At 42.9% G+C, this 17,388-nt stretch overlaps 1 protein-coding gene across 1 annotated transcript in view; it reads left to right on the forward strand.

Moving 5' to 3' along the window:
• The window catches only part of CSK (C-terminal Src kinase), a 158,588-nt gene that overhangs the window by 118,564 nt on the left and 22,636 nt on the right, over window positions 1–17,388 (forward strand). Inside the window, exon 5 of the mRNA XM_068275679.1 lies at window positions 3,514–3,733. Coding sequence (XP_068131780.1) covers window positions 3,514–3,733 — 220 coding nt within the window. The remainder of the gene's footprint in view (window positions 1–3,513; window positions 3,734–17,388) is intronic.

Raw genomic sequence — 17,388 nt, forward strand, 5'->3', positions numbered from 1 at the left:
CAGGTGATATTTTGACATTAACTGTGCAGCCAAATACTCATGTAGGGTAGCAAAAATTCTTGGAAATCCTGCATACACCAAAAACAGTGCATTTCTATACCTGAAAAGGAGAGCATGTTGCAGGGCAATTTTAGGAAACGGAGAGAATAATAACTGCCTGAAAATTAAAATGGTGTGGTAATGTTTAATAATTTTCAAAGTGAGCTTCATACTCAGTTATGACAACAGTAATGTGTAGCTGTTGCTTCCTTTCCAAAAATGAAAACGTCAAGGGAAACAATACAGTGCTGCTCATTATTATTCATACACCTGGCAAATTTTGACTTAGTTACCTTTATTCAACCAGCAAGTTATTTTTTGATGGTAAATTACATTGGTATCTCCCAAAAGATAAGACTATGTACAAGAGGCATTGTGGGAGAAAAACATTTCTCAGCTTTTATTTACCTTTGAGAAAAAAAAAGTGTCCATTCCAAAACTATTCATACCGTTCTCAATAATCAACAGAAAAACCTTTGACTATGACAGCAATGCAAAGCTTCCTATAATTGCAGACCAGCCTTTTGCATGTCTCCACAGATATTTTTGCCCATTCATCTTTACCAATGAGCTCCAAATCTTTCAGGTTGGAGGGTCTTCTTACCATCACCCTGATCTTTAGCTCCCTCCACAGATTTTCAATTGTATTCAAGAGGACTCTGGCTGGGCCACTCCACAACGTTATTGTTGTGTGCTAACCATTTCTTCACCACGTTTGCCGTGTGTTTTGGGTCATTGTCATGCTGAAATGTCCACTGGTGGCCAAGGCCAAGTTTCTCTACAGACTGCCTGATGTTATCATTGAGAATCCTCATGTATTGCTCATTTTTCATGGTGCTATTTACTGTGATTAGGTTCCCTGGTCCATTGGCTGAAAAATATCCCCAAAGAATTAGGTTCCCACCACCATGTTTGATAGTGGGGTTGACATTCTTTGGGTTGAAGGCTTCTCCTTTTTTACGCCTAATGAAGGAAACCTCATTGTGATGAAACAATTGAATTTTTGTTTCATCTGACCATAACGCAGAAGACCAGAAGTCTTCTTCTTTGCCCAGATAAGCATTTGCAAAGGCCAAGCGAGCTTTTTTGTGCCTTATCTGGAGAAGTGGCGGCCTCCTTGTTCTGCATCCGTGGAACCCAGCAGTGTGCAGTGTCCGTGGATTGTATGCCTTGAGACTTTGCCACCAGCAGATCCCAGATTCACCAGGATGGCCTTGGTGGTAATCCTTGGATTCTTTTTCACCTCTCTCACTATCCTCCTGGCCAGCACAGGTGTCCCTTTTGGCTTCCGACCACGTCCTCTGAGATTTTCCACAGTGCAGAACAACTTGTATTTTTTAATAATACTTTGCACTGTATCCACTGGAACTAGAAAACTTTTAGAAATGGCCTTGTAGTCCTTTCTTGACTTGTGAGCAGCCACAGTGCACAGCCTCAGGTCCTCACTGTGCTCCTTTACCTTAGCCGTGACTGTCCACAAACCAACTGCAGAGAGCTGCTGTTTTTCACCTGTTGAGTTGATTAAAACAGCTGTTCCCAATTGATCAGGGTAATGAAGATGATGTAGAACAGCTTGGACTATTTGGAACTTTTATAGAACTTTGGATTTTCCCACAGACTGTGACAGTTTGTGAAGGGGTATGAATAATTTTGGACTGGACACTTTGCATAAATGTAAATAAAAGCTGAGAAATGTTTTTATTTCCACAATAATGCTTCTTGCACACCGTCTTATTATCTTTTGGAAAACACCTATGTCATTTCCCATCAAAAAATTACTTCCTGGTTGAATGAAAGTAACTTTAAAGCCCTTTTTACACTTAATCAGTTGGTATGCGTTAGTGTGCGTTAGTGTGCGTTAGTGCGTGTTAGTACGCGTTTTTCCATAGCAGTGCATTGGGAAGATTTCAGTTAAAAAGCGTTAAGTGTCAAAGGTGCAATAGGAAAACATGGGACTTACTAAAAATCAGTTTTCTTTCAGTTAAAACTGAGAGCAACTGATTAAGTGTAAAAGGGCCCGAAGTCAAAATTTGCCAGGGGTATGAATAATTATTCGCAGCACTGTAAATATAGGTAGAGCTCAAGGTCATGAAAAGTCCCAAAGCTATGCAGTGTAGCACCAGAACACAAACAGGATTGAGCCTCTTCCCAAATAGAGGCGTTCAAGGTAACAGTCTACGCAGTTCAAGGACACCTCTGTATCTAACAGTAACCAGATTCTACACATTCACAGATAGCCTCCACCACACATTAGCTGTGGAGCACTCGTCAAATGTAAAGGACCCCTAAATGATAGGGTCAGCTGTTCTTGCAAGGCAATTACTGGCCTCCACTTGCCTATACTCCAACAATCCTTCCAAAGTCACAAGTTGGATGGGATTTCATGACCATTCATCCACCATAGCAATAAATACCTCCACCTTCTGTGTAGTAATAGACGTAAGGAGTTTGTAGGCAACTTTTGCTTTCTTATTTGGCCTTGGTCCTATGCTGACCTATTGATTGGCTGAAGCAGTTTATTTTCCTATTAACACACCTGTGATAAGCATGCAGCCATTGGAACCTGATAACCTGATCACATCACTGATATTTTACCTGTTAAAAAGTTTACAGGCATTTTAGATATTTTTCAAATACTTTGTAGCAAGCATTCTGATTGCTATCTTGGAATTAGTCAGCTCAATAGCAGAGATTGCTTGATTAAAAAAAAATATCATAGATAATTGTCAACTTGAAGAACAGAATTGTTCTGTCAAATCCATTTTTCATAAATGCATGTTAACCAATTATTTTAAATAGCACATACTAAAAATGTTGTTATAAAAAATGGGAAAATGTTCATTACTTGGTGCCAGTGGGTAACTGGTCTCAGTGTCCAATTGTGTTGCAGAATTGTGCATGTCAATTCACTGCCCATACAACTCTATGGGCCTGTTCACAGTGAAGGATTGCATTATTCCAACTTACTGCATGCAGGCTTTGCATTAAAGTCTGTGTCCAGTCTCCATTGCAGTTCACGCACATTTTAGTGCATATGTTATGCAACTGACCACTAGCCTCCAGCTCCTCACCAATAGGCTGATGTTACCCTCCAAGTCAATCAGAACTCCCATCCCAGCCCCTTTACCCATCTTGCATCACTTGGATACAGTCTGTGGTAGTTGGGGAAAAATGTGGGGGGGGGGGGGAACCTCACAATACCTATCACAGCCATGCCCACATTTCCACCTGAATACGCACCGTACACAATGCGACGCATGCGGTGCCGCATACAGTCCCTCTCAATACAGGGTCTCTTTAATTAATAGAATGCTTGGGATAGATAGATAGATAGATAGGTAGGTAGGTAGGTAGGTAGGTAGGTAGATAGATAGATACTCACCACCACCCCCGAACTTCTGTCAGAACCTGTTAGGGCATTCTCTCATTTCTGTGCTGTATTTTATGTAAGCATTTCTTTTTCTCTATTACCAGATGGTTTCATGGCAAGATAACAAGAGAACAGGCTGAACGACTCCTGTACCCTCCAGAAACTGGCCTGTTTCTTGTGCGGGAAAGCACAAACTACCCAGGGGACTATACACTGTGTGTGAGCTGTGAAGGGAAAGTGGAACATTACCGCATTATCTATAAAAATGGAAAGCTGACCATTGATGAGGAAGCATACTTTGAAAACCTCATGCAGCTGGTGGAGGTAAGAGGTGTTTAAAAGAAACAGTCTGTGTGTTATGTGTAATGTGAACATGCAGACATGCTGATGACCTATATTATCTAGTCTTCATTTTGTTTTTCCGATTGCCCATTGCATAACAACTTCATTTTTCTTTTTTTTTACATTTCTTTATTTCCAGTGAAATTCAAAAACCACATGCACGACAAAAATATATCCTAGTAACTTTGCTTGCTCATAACTGTGATGACACATCTTAATGATGTGACATTGGAGTCAAGAATACATGATCAAAAACAGATTGTCACAGTTCACCTTAGTACTTTATATTTCCATTTATCACACAAATGTATGTCTTCCATTATGCAATTAAGATTTCTAGTTTAAAAGATTTTTACTTTGCATTACCTAAAAGCCAATTGCCTGATGCAGTAGGACATTGGTGCTCATCTCTTGTTCTGCCAATATGCAGGTTTCTGTGGACTTTCTCCACACCCACCCCATCAGGGCTCTGCCCTCTGTATTGACACAGTCACATGGCCTTCAAAGAGACATTGCACACATAGAAGGGGATGGGTGCACCTATTCTCCGTGGCTGCAACCTTATCTCCATAGGCTTGCAACAATGAGGTTAATTTGTATGGGATTTAGGAAGTTTATCTGCATTTAGAGCAGGTGCCCCAATGCTGCATGGGCTGCATCAATATAGGGCGATGTGACTTGATGAAGGGTGCCAGGCTTATTGCGAGATGAAAGGGAGAAAGTCATTTGGGACCTTCTTATTGGCAGGAGATGAGCACTGATGACGCACACCCAGGGCCAAGGCAAGAGAGGCTCCAGCCTCAGGGCGCAGTGTAGGAGGGGCTGCACAACTAACTTAGCTATCATTCCCCTATTGTGTTTGCAGAGAGAAATAAGAAAAGGGGATACATGGCAGTGACTGCAAACCAGATAACTAGAGATTAAATTGTTGGGGGCCCTGGAGCACTTCTGAGGGCCCTTTTACGCTTAATCAGTTGGTATGCGTTTTTCCTTAGCAGTGCATTGGGAAGAAGATTTCAGTTAAAACGCGTTAAGTGTAAAAGAGGCCATAGGAAAACATGGGCATTACTTTGAAAATCCGTTTTCTTTCAGTTATAACTGAGAGTAACTGATTAAGTGTAAAAGGACCCTGAGTCTAATAGCAATCAGTGTGTGATGGCTGGGGTGTCTCAGCCTTGGGTGCTGGAGGACCTTGTCCCGGACACACACACACACACGGACACACACACACACACACACACACACACACACACACACACACACACACACACACACACACACACACACGGACACACACACACACGGACACACACACACACACACACACACGGACACACACACACACGGACACACACACACACACACACACACACACACACACACACACAACTATGTTTAACACAGGACTCAACTTCTACACAAATATATATACATATATATATATATATATATTCTTTATTTTGGATAGGTGATTTACATGAGATTTGTATAAAATGAAGCCTGAAACTTTTTTTTTTTAAAGTGAACCAGAGATGAAGCACCCTCCATGTATTTTACCATGTATGTCAGTGGGAACATTAGAGAAAACGCCTACCCTGCTCCCTGTTTCACTCTTCACTGTTCAGCTTGCTTCTTATCAGCCATGATAAAATCCCCGACTGAGCATTCAGTCTGGTTTTGCTCTGGAATCTTTATAGCTGAGTCTGTCTTCTCTGATGAATTTTCAAGCCCAAGCCTGCCCCCATTCTGGCTCTGCTATAATGACTCAGCTATAATGATTCCTGAGCAGAGCCAGACTGAATGCTCAGGCAGGAATTTTATCAGGGCTGATAACAAGCAGGCTGAGCAGTGAAGAATACATGAGGGTGCTTAGTCTCTGGTTCACTTTAATTTGAACAGGGTAAACAATACAATTGTATTTTTGTTGATTTTATCCAACATGTTGTTCCAGTGAGAGGTATTATTAGGACAAACTGCAGACACATGTAACAGATGTTTTGTTTTATTTTGTTGTTTAGTAGAGGGGTTAGAAACTCTGTATGGTTTTTTCCTGACTGTGTATCCATTGTGAAGATTCCTGTACTTTTCTGTACAGATGCATGATTATTAGTCACGTAGCAGATACAGGAATCTAAAGGATATGAAAAGGAAAAGTATTTCAGGTGCCTTTCTTAAATCCTTAATATGATTTCTAGGGGCTGATTTATTGAACTTTGTATTATGTATATAACTAAAGGTATGCTTCTAAATGATAGCCTTTGACTTTCCTAAAATTATCAGGATCATTTCAGACCTCATTACTACAAAGTGCTGTTGTCTTTATGGCAGTCATACTGGGGCTGCACTCAGATGCAACATACTACACATGCTCTGATATGTACGGGGTTTGAAACCGCTGCCATTTAGCTGCATTCAATTTTAGCCAGAAGGCACTTGGTTGGCTGGCAGAAGTGAAGACCATCGCACAGCTCAACCTCCGTGTGACAGAGACCTTACTTTTATTGAACTCATAGCGATCAGTTCACCTTGAAAATATATATCCTCCAACTGGTTTTGTATCGTTAATAGAATGAAAGTATGATCAACAGAGATCTGATTTAATGTCACACTCACTGCCACAAGCTTGGTATTGCTTGCTGGAGTACAAAGCGAACACTGCTTTGCCAGCAGCCCTCCTGTGCTGCCAGCTCTTTTATCTCACAAGGAACCACCTTTCCCAATCAGCCAATCAGTATTAAAGTTCACCTGAAGCAAGTTGTTTTTTTTTCTGTTGCAGAAGTATAAATCCACCTTTATTCAATCAGGTTAAAACCACAAGAGCCATAGAACGGACATCGGAATCACACTGGTCTTTAATCATAGCACAGGTTCACATGTGACAAGCTGTCTGCTCTGTAGCCACCCTCAGCTCTTTGAGGAGAGAGGAAATATTGTGCAATTATGCCACAGAACTGGGGACTGGCTACAGAGCTGAAGCCTAGGCTGTGGAAGAGATTACCCAACCTTCAGAAAAGGTGTCCATTTAATAATGGCTCCTGTTAAAGAGAACCAGAGGCAGGTATTTTATATCTTAAGAGAACACAGAGGCATGTTCTGTACATAATTACATGCCTCTGCGTCTCTGTATTGCCGCCTCTAGTCCCCCCGGGGGTCTGCTGTGCCCCCTGGAAAAAGCGCTAGGCTAGTGACAATCAACTTGTCACTAGCCTTGTATTTACCTGCAGCCTGTCATTCTATATTGGCTCCCCTGCCTCTGTCCGTCTCCGTGTGCTTCCTCCAATCGGAAGCTAAGCCGCAACCTGGGAGGTACTTTCTGGGTCGTGGCTTAGCTTCCAATTGGAGGAAGCACACAGAGGCAGGCAGCGGCGGGGACAGAGGCAGGGGAGCCGATATAGAATGACAGGCTGCAGGTAAATACAAGGCTAACGGCAAGCAGATTGTTGCTAGCCTAACGCTTTTTTTGGTGTGTGTGTGTGGGGGGGGGGGGGGGGGGGGGCTTAGAGGCGGCAATACAGACACACAGAAGCATGTAATTATGCACAGAACATGCCTCTGTGTACTCTTAGGATATAAAATACCCGCCTCGGGTTCTCTTTAAAAAAGACATTTAAAACGGGTGGAGTCGCCCAATGCATAAAAGATAGGCTAATAAGCTGTTAATCTTATAAACAGAGAGGTAATCTTACCTCTCTTAAAGAATTTGGACCAGTTTATTGAAAAGGTCTTTTATTCGGGCACATAAAATTGTCAACATGTTTTGCGGGTGCTTGCCCACTTCCTCAGGTCAGTGAAAAAACAGGTGCCTTAAAGGGAACCTAAACTGAGAGGGATATGGATTTTTCCTTTTAAACAATACCAGTTACCTGGCATCGTGCTAATCTCTATGGCTGCAGTAGTGGCTGAATCACACACCTGAAACAAGCATGCAGCTAATCCAGACTGACTTCCGTCAGAGCACCTGATCTGCATGCTTGTTCAGGAGATGTGGCTAAAGGTATTAGAGACACAGGATCAGCAGGACAGTCAGGCAACTGGTATTATTTTAAAAGGAAAAATCCATATCCTTCTCAGTTTAGGTTCCCATTAACTGCTATAGCTGTGTAGCAAGCATGAGCGCCTGTCTGTCATTGACCATGTGCAAGTGATTGACAGCGGCGCTTGCACAGGTGCAGTAGATGCCGACCTGGCAATGCCGGCATCTGCAACAGATAGGACCGGGAGCCACCGGCGCTGCAGTGAGGGACATGTTGGCTGCCAGGGGCTGGCGGAAGTCCCGGATAAGCAAAGCTCTTTTATTTTTTTTATTTTTGTCCCCATGATGATTACGTTAACCCCCCTTGGTGTTGAGCACACTAGAGGTGTTCTTTAAGACAGTCTTGGAGAGGATTCACCAGCTTATGTAGTGCGCAAACAATAACAGTTATGTAGTAATGGCAGAGTTGGTTTGTTAAAGAGGAACTGTCACAAAAATCTTAAAATTTTAAACTCATACAATTAAGAAATACATTTCTCCCAGAGTAAAATGAGCCATAAATTACTTTTCTCCTATGTTCCTGTCACTTACAATAAGAAGTAAAAATCTGTCATTACCTACAGATTTTCGACTAGCCCATCTTTTCATAGGGGGGTTCTCAGGGTTTTCTTTATTTTTAAAAGCACTTAGTGAATGGTAGTTGCTCCGTCCAACTGCCAAAATAGTGTGCAACGAGCAGGGAGGCTGGCCAGCATCTTTGTATAAATCTTTATAAAGAATAAAGGACATGCTGAGAATCCCTTATGGAGAGATGGACTAGCCCAAAATCTATCGGTAATGTCAGATTTCTACTACCTACTGTCAGTGACAGCAACATAGGAGAGAAGTAATTTATGGCCCATTTTACTCTGGAAGAAACGTACTTCTTATGTGTATGTGTTTTAAGATTTTCGTGACAGTTCTTCTTTAACAGCCTGTTAGTGGCACATGCTGCAGATGACACATGACCTTATTTGGAAGGCTGTGTAAAGGCCATCCATCAGTGATGTGATTGAATCATTTTCTTTGTGACATAACATATTTGTGGACTATAAGATGCGCTTTACTACCTTCTTAGTGCCAGGCAGTTAGTGTAGCTGGTGGGGCAGCAGTGGTTAGTGTATCTGCACAGCGTAGCTTTGATACACAGCTTTGGGGGGGGGGAAGAGAAGCTTCATGATACGCCCCTGCACTATGGACACACCCAGGTTTAATATATTTTATTCCTCCTGATTTTTTGTCCTCTAAACCTAGGTGCGTCTTATGGTCCAAAAAATACGGTATTCCACCCTTCTACTAATTACTAAAATAAGACACCATGGCCTCCATTCACTAAGCTTTATCAAACACTTTATCAAACGTTTGATAATTTACCTCATGGGTAAAATCTAGTTTTGAATTCACTAAGGTGTTATATATTTATCGACTGTTTTATCGATGAAACGTTCAATAAATCTATAACACCTTAGTGAATTCAAAACTAGATTTTACACATGAGGTAAATTATCAAACGTTTGATAAAGTGTTTGATAAAGCCATCTGCTTTGAGTTGTGTGGGAGAAAAAAATTTAGAAACATATTGTAAAGGTATTGTAAACCCATCTTTATTAAACTAGAATATAAATTGCAGATGAACGTCAGTGTGTGCATATAGCTATAGAGACAGTAGTAGTTGTAAAGTTTGTCAAGTGTTGAGGGACTCCACTCTGTATCTGAGACCCATACCGATTTTTAAGCCTAGTACACACTATGCAATATCCCTATCAGGGATTTGATCATCTCCAACTAGTCGGATCAACTCCCAATTGATAACTTGACCAATTTTCCATTTATTGTGGAAAAACGATTGCGTTAACAATCGGGAGGTCTTACCGGTGTGATATTATCAAAACGACCCATCAATCTGACAGGAATTTGTGTGGTGTGTACTGGGGTTTAGGGACGGCAGTTGATTAGCTTGTTAGCAAGTACCTCATAAACAGCAGGGCCGGGCCGAGGCATAGGCTGGAGAGGCTCCAGCCTCAGGGCGCAGTGTAGGAATTCATTCAGCTGTCATTCCTAATTGTGTTTGAAGCAGAAAGAAATAAGAAAAGGGTATACATGGCAGTGATTGCAAGCCAGATTACTAGATATTAAGATGTTGGGGAAGTTGTGGGCCCTATGGCCCTCTTAGTCAAATAGCAATCAGTGTGTGATGGCTGGGGTGGCAGGGATGGAGGGGCGCACTTTGGTGTCTCAGCCTTGGGTGCTGGAGGACCTGGTCCCGACTCTGATAAACAGTCATGTTTTTGTTTAGAAACCTCTGCAGCAGTGTTCTTTATCTGTGTTGAACTGCTTCTGCAGACATGCTTTGAACGCTAGATTAGCAGACTCGTTTGCAAACCAAGGCATCATGCTATATAACTGCGTGGTGCGAACATCTTCCTGCACATGAGTAATCCCCTCACCCAGCTTCCTGTGCCAGGAACTGAGATAGGCTGAAGTGACAGCGCACAGCCGCCTTCTGTGCACTGTATTTTACTGCTGTGACAAGCTGAGGAGTGTATTACATTTATTTTATAAAGCACCACCACACACACATTGTGCAGCACTGTATCATATAACAGTACAGCGACATGCAAAACACTACAGAAGTATTATTTTGCACCATAACAGAATGAACATTTGTTTGATTTTAAAACATACAGTTTACAGAAAAGTGGTCTGTTCTGTCATGCACGGTGGGGAGATTTAACAGGCTTATTATTATTAGTTCATTTGCAGCAGTTTTCTGGGCCATGCTTTTGTGGAATTCTCTTGATAGATCTCTTATAAAAGCTTTAGGGCATCCATGAGAATTAATGCATTCGTTTGTTGTTTCTTTTGAAAGACAGCTCAGTGCAAAGCTAAAATTCTGCTTTGATGATGATACATCATCATAGCACAGTGTAGACTCCAGAGGCCTTTATTGTATGTACGGCATGTGTATGACCTTGTTGTTTTGCACACTGTGTACCATTTTGGGGCAGGAAGTTGTTTAGGATCCATTTCCTGTACATTTACTATTAAAATCCAAGTTTTCAAGGGCTCCATTCACACTTAAATTAGACTGTTTTTCATTCCTTCAGGCTAGGAGCACACTAGGCCGTGCAGAAAACTATACGTCGTCTTCATTTTGCATTGGGTGCTTTTTTCAATAGATTGCCCTTTTCAATGGAGTAAAATACAAAAAATAAAGGAAAAAATGCAGTCTTCTGCATTTTAATTTACATGTGTTTTTGAGAAATCTGCAGAAAATATGCAGCAAGAACATACTATGTAAAACGCAGATACTGTATATGCTTTTTTTATGCGTCCCATACTTTCATTATTGGCAAAACCACATGCGTTTTCCGCAGTGCAAGAGATTTTGCCCAGTGTGCTCCTAGCCTCCGTCTACTCAGCCCGCCTTGCTTTTTTGAGCTGTTACTAATAACAACTTCTTCAAAATATTCATTAATAATGTAAATTAACATTTGTATTCATTATTGCGAATGATTTATTTAACAGTGTAATATTGCTTAAAAAGCAAAATAATGGGTAAAGTACATTCACCTGAACTGAGAGGGATATGGAGGCTGACATATTTTCTTTCAAACAATGCAGATTGCTTGGCTGCTGAGCTTCTGTCACTAATATTGTTAGTAAGGGCCCATTTCCACTGTTGCGGAAACGGCCGCGAATCCGCAGAGTTTCCCCGCAGGCAAATCGCGTGGGGAAACTCTGCCATAGGGGATAACGGCGCCGCCGGCCAAATCGCTTGCAGTAGCGATCCGGCCGGAACCACCTACAAAATTCGCGGCTTAGGCTGTGATTCCCATAGCCGTGCATGGCACGGCTCATGGAATTCGCCTGCGATCCCGCCCACCCACTCAGTGCCGGCGTTCTTCTGCGAGATTCACGCCACACTAGTGGAAACAAGCCCTAATAGTCCCGCAACAAGCATGCGGATGAGGCGATCTGATGAGGTTTGACGGGATTAGCCACAGGTGTGTGATTCAGCCAATGCTGTAGCCAAAGAGATCAGCAGGACTGCTGAGAATATGGCCTCTACCTCTCCCTAAACTAATAATTTTTTTTCTATTGTGATGTTTTGTAATTAAACAGGGTCACCCAAAATGTCTTATTCTTTTTAAAATGGCACCATAAGTCATGAAAGGCAGACCTTCATGTTCCACTTTCCTCATGAGGACAGTTCATATTACAAGCCTGGTGCTGTTAAAGGAAGACTATTGATTAACATATTTTTTAAATTGAGATGAGATTAGTTTGGGAAGTGCTGCTAAGAACTGGTGTATACATTTGGATGGTTATCTCTTTGTTTACGGTTATCAAATTTTTTTCACACTTCACTTATCACAAATCTGACGGACCAGTGAACCAGGAGAGAGGGGGGGATTCCCTCACACTGCATCTGTTAATCCTGTGTGTGAGATAAGTCTCACTAGCTTAACCGCAGCTCCTTGAGTCTCTCTAAATGAGGTGTCTGCCTGGAGAGCAGAGGAGAAATGCATCTTGTTTGTAATTGTGTGTGAAACCTGAGACCCAAGGCTTTTCATATAGCTCCGTAGTCTCACATGTAAAGAAAAACACTGGCCCTGTAATACAGAAGCACAGGCACACACACATATGAATCATCCAAATGCAGCTAAAATCTACACACAATGAATTAAAGCTTTTGCCTCAGATATTTAACATGAAAAGTAGGAAAATGTTTACACAACTACTTAGACATTATTTGTACATTGTCATTTTAGAACACTTGTTAGTGTTCCTTTAAAGAGAACCCGAGGTGGGGTTCTCACAACAAAATCCCCATACAGAGGCTGGCTCTGCCTATCGAGCCCAGCCTCTGTTGCTAATCAGATCCCCGCTAAATCCCCCCTGCGCTCAGCCAGACCCCATAAATCTCAGCCGCGCTGCCAACATGCAGCGTGTCGCAGCGGGCTGTGTTTAGCTTCCTAAAGTCAGTCTCCGCTCTCCCCCGCCTCCTGTATCGCTCCGGTCCCCGCCCACGTCCCTTCCCTCCACGCTGATTGGAGGGAAGGGACGCGGGCGGGGACCGTAGCTCTGCAGGAGGCGGGGGGAGCGCCGACACTGACGTTAAGGTAAACATAGCCGCATAGCGCGGCGATGATTTATGGGGTCTGGCTGAGTGCAGGGGGGATTTAGGGGGGATCTGATTAGCAACATAGGCTGGGCTCGATAGGCAGAGCCAGCCTCTGTATGGGAATTTTGTTGTGAGAACCCCACCTCGGGTTCTCTTTAAGGTTTTCTAAAAATGCCAGTTTCAGAACTTGTAGAAAAGCCAGCCAGTGCTAGGCATGTATTATGAACTAGCCTAATTAAGAATGGAGTTAAAAATGGCCTAGCATTTTGCCAGGAATCACTTGAATTGTGAAGTAGCCCTAACTGCCAAAGTTATCGTTACGGCTTAGGGCCTCAGCTGTGGGAAGCATTTGTTATATATATATATATATAGATAGATAGATAGATAGATAGATAGATAGATAGATAGATAGATTTATTTTTTTTTATTGAATTTAGCATTTGTACTTTTAGCCTATAACAACAAGTCAAAATCCGCACTGTGAAAGTGAGATTTGGAAGCAGGACAATAATTTAAGTGCAACCAACCGCCATTCTCACATACACTGAGGAAGGCAAGTGCAGGGCACTGGGCCACAGTCTTCTTGTCCTCCATGAGAGATTGAAAACATAAATTAGAAATCTGCAGACCATAAATAAGAAACATACACCGTAATCATGTCTTTCCCGGATCGTCACTCGGACAGCACCCCTGGATGAGACCTGTCTCCCTCCCCACCGTGGACAGGAAACTGAAATAAAGAATTTGCATAAGCCACAGGCAGCCTCCTATATAAGTTACGTACTTGCTACTATACCTCAGTATAGTTTCCTGTCCCGGACGGAAGCGGAGGGAGAGGTCTCCAGGTGCCATCCGTGTCAGTCGGCAGGGGCAGCGGTTAGCGGGGCTCCGGACGGAGCTGTGCAGTGCACAGTGCGGAGTCCTGCAGCGTATGGGAGGCTTCTCCAACTTGGGCAGCAGTATTATGCACGCAGGCGCGCGCATGGAAGAAGCTACTTCCGGGTAACCCGGAAGTGATCACGCGCTGGCGTCCCGCGTGATCTGAGGTCTGCATAGCGGCAGGGGCTGCGGCGGAGAAACGTGCATCAGGGAAACAGCTGATGCCCATCAACAGCTTATTTGCCTCACAGAAAACGCGGCAGGGGCCGCGGCGGTGATATTGAAACAGCAGGAAAGCTGCTTCATTAAAGGGACACTTAAGTCAAACAAAAAAAATGAGTTTTACTCACCTAGGGCTTCCAATAGCCCCCTGCAGCTGTCCAGTACCCTCGCCGTCTCCCTCCGATCCTCCTGGCCCCGCTGGCAGCCACTTCCTGTTTTGGTGACAGGAGCTGACAGGCTGGGGATGCGAGTGATTCTTCGCATTCCCAGACACACTAGCACCCTCTATGCTGCTATATGGTATATGATATATGCTATCGCAGCATAGATGGCGCTATTGTGGCCTGGAACGCAAAGAATCACTCTCGTCCCCAGCCTGTCAGCTCCTGTCACCGAAACAGGAAGTGGCTGCAGGTGGGGCCAGGAGGATCGGAGGGAGATGGCGAGGGCACCGGGACAGCTGCAGGGGGCTATTGGAAGCCCCAGGTGAGTAAAACTCATTTTTTTTGTTTGACTTAAGTGTCCCTTTAAGGTATGTTAAGCTGATTAACAGGATTATGCAGCAGGGGCGGCATTAATTAATCTCAGCTGGGGCTCTTTTACTATGTATAAAGGCGGATGTTAGTCCATGATTCAGTTGCTGCTGGATATCATGGAGGACGCTTCAAGTTCAGCTCCATTGCAATCTGCTAGGTCTGGACAGGACCCCTCTCTGGCAAGTAGATGTAGTACCTATGATACTCCTGCTTGATACCATTATACATTATGACAATCATAGTAATGGGTGTTCCTTGTTTGTGTTTTTTTCATAGCCTAAAAAACATGACAAGTCGGACAAATCTGATAAAGTTGAAAAGTCTGAAAAATCTACTACTCAGACCACTCAACATAGTTCAAGCCGCTCTGAAAAGAAATGTGCAATTTGTGGCAGTCGTTTGTCTTCATCCTCTAAGAAGCTATGTCAGAACTGTACAGAAAAAGTCGTTAAAGATGAATCGCCAGTTATATTTAAAGATTCGATGGGCTGGATGCGGGCTGAAATGTCCACTGCAATAAAAGAGATTAAAGACTCTGCCATTGCTTCCACTGCTATGGTTCCATCTGATATTCCGGGAACAAGTAGGGATATGGATACAGTGCCTGCCATTAATAACCCAACATCTCCTGTGGTAACCTTACCCCAGCCAGAAACTGCTAGTTCTAAACGCAGAAGGGAGAGTGATTTGGAAGGCTCAGAATTATCTGAAGGGGAAATTTCTGATCTTGAGCAGGCGTCAGATATAGATGAGCTTTCTAGTACAGACAAACCAAAATTTGCTTTTTCTACAGATTTAATGAGAGATTTGTTGGGGGCCATGTACGATACAATGGGTATCAAAACAGAAGAAAGATCCTTGACGCCTTTGGATGAAATGTATAAGACTTTGGCAGATCCCCAGCCTCAGTTTATCCCAGTCCATTCCACCTTAAAAGGTATGATTAAGAAGGAATGGGATAATCCTGAGAAGCGAGCCTTTTGGCCTAGATCTTTGTCTAACCGTTACCCTTTTTCCCCTGAGGATCAGGGATTCTGGGGGACTCCGCCGAAGTTAGATCCATCTTTTTCTAAGGTGTCAAAGAAAACAGATTTATTATTTGAGGATTTTGGTAGTCTGAAGGATCCAATCGACAAAAAGATGGACAATCTTTTACGTAGGGCATGGGAATCATCCTCTTTGACTTTCAAACCTGCTGTAGCCTCTACGGCAGTGAGTAGGTCATTGAAGACCTGGTTATTAGAGATGCAGAATAAAATTGCTTCTGGAGTCCCTCGTGAAGAGATCCTGAATGACTTCCCTAAAGTTTTGAATGCCTCTAATTATATGGTGGATGCTTCAGACGACACTGTAAAACTTACGGCCAGAACTACTGCGTTAGTTAACTCGGCCAGAAGAGGAATATGGGTCAAAACTTGGAATGGTGACAATGCGTCTAAATCAAAGTTATGTGGTATTCCATGTGAGGGAGGTCTCCTCTTTGGATCTAAGTTAGATGACACACTAGATAGAACAGCAGATAGGAAAAAGAACTTTCCAGATAAGAAGAGACCATTTCAGTATAAAAGGCCCTTTCGTCCCCCTAACAGAGCAGAACAGGATTCCAAGTCCTCCAAAGGAAGGCGTTGGGCTCCATATAGAACGCAGAAATCAAAACCTAACTTCAATCCTGCCAAAAGGCAGGATAAACAATGACGCCAAAATTCCAGTGGGGGGGAGAATTGCAAATTTTTACGAAAAATACCAGTCACAATTTGTAAATCAGTGGTTGTTAAAAATTATTTCAGAGGGGTACCAGATCGAGTTCAGCCATCCTCCCCCGATAAAGTTTTGCATTACTCCCCAACCCCAGGATCAAAGAAGGGTCCTGGCATTACAAGACGAGGTCCTTTCTCTACTAAGAAAGGGTGTGATAAGAGACGTACCAAGATGTCAGAGAGAAAAGGGTTTCTACTCTCCTGTGTTTCTAGTAAAGAAACCCCAAGGAAATTTCCGGTTTATTCTAAACTTAAAGAAACTAAATGTGAATGTAAAATACCGAAAATTCAGGATGGACAATATAAGATCTGTGATTCATCTCTTGCAGAAAAACGATTTTCTTGCCTCCCTAGATTTAAAGGACGCATACCTCCACTTACCCATCCATCCAGCATCTCAGCAGTACCTAAGATTTGCGGTCCGCATGAAGGAAGAGGTAAGACATTTCCAATTTATTGCCCTTCCGTTTGGACTTTCTTCTGCCCCTTGGCTGTTTACCAAAGTAATGTCCGAAATACTAGCAGAACTTAGGTTAAGAAATGTTAATATTGTCGGATACTTAGATGATTTTCTGATATGGGGATCATCAGCAGAGGTAGTGAGGATGCAGACGAAGTCAACATTAGATTATCTTCAGGAGTTGGGTTGGCTAATTAATTGGGAGAAATCTGCCTTAATGCCTTCTCAGGTCATAGAGTTTCTAGGATTTAGTATCGATACTAGGAAGGAGAGACTCTTCATACCGAATAGGAAAATTATTGCTATTCTAAACACTGTTTATACCTTTCAGAAAGCAAGAACAATATCACTGAGGAGAGCAATGGCAGTGCTCGGCCTTCTAACAGCCTCTTTCCCGGCAGTGCAATGGGGGCAATTCCACGCAAGAGTTCTACAGTTGTGGATACTCAGATCATGGAACAAGAGCTTAGCAGTCCTAGACAGGAAGATTCCCATTCCGTACAGCATAAAAGTGTCTTTACTTTGGTGGCAGAATCGGGTTCACATTTCAACAGGTCGATTATGGAACTATCCGGAACAGCAAGTAATTACAACAGATGCCAGTTTGTGGGGATGGGGAGCCCACCTGGATGCTCTTCCAGCC

The sequence above is a fragment of the Hyperolius riggenbachi genome, chromosome 3, assembly GCF_040937935.1.
Source record: "Hyperolius riggenbachi isolate aHypRig1 chromosome 3, aHypRig1.pri, whole genome shotgun sequence".
NCBI classification, from domain to species: Eukaryota; Metazoa; Chordata; class Amphibia; order Anura; family Hyperoliidae; genus Hyperolius; species Hyperolius riggenbachi.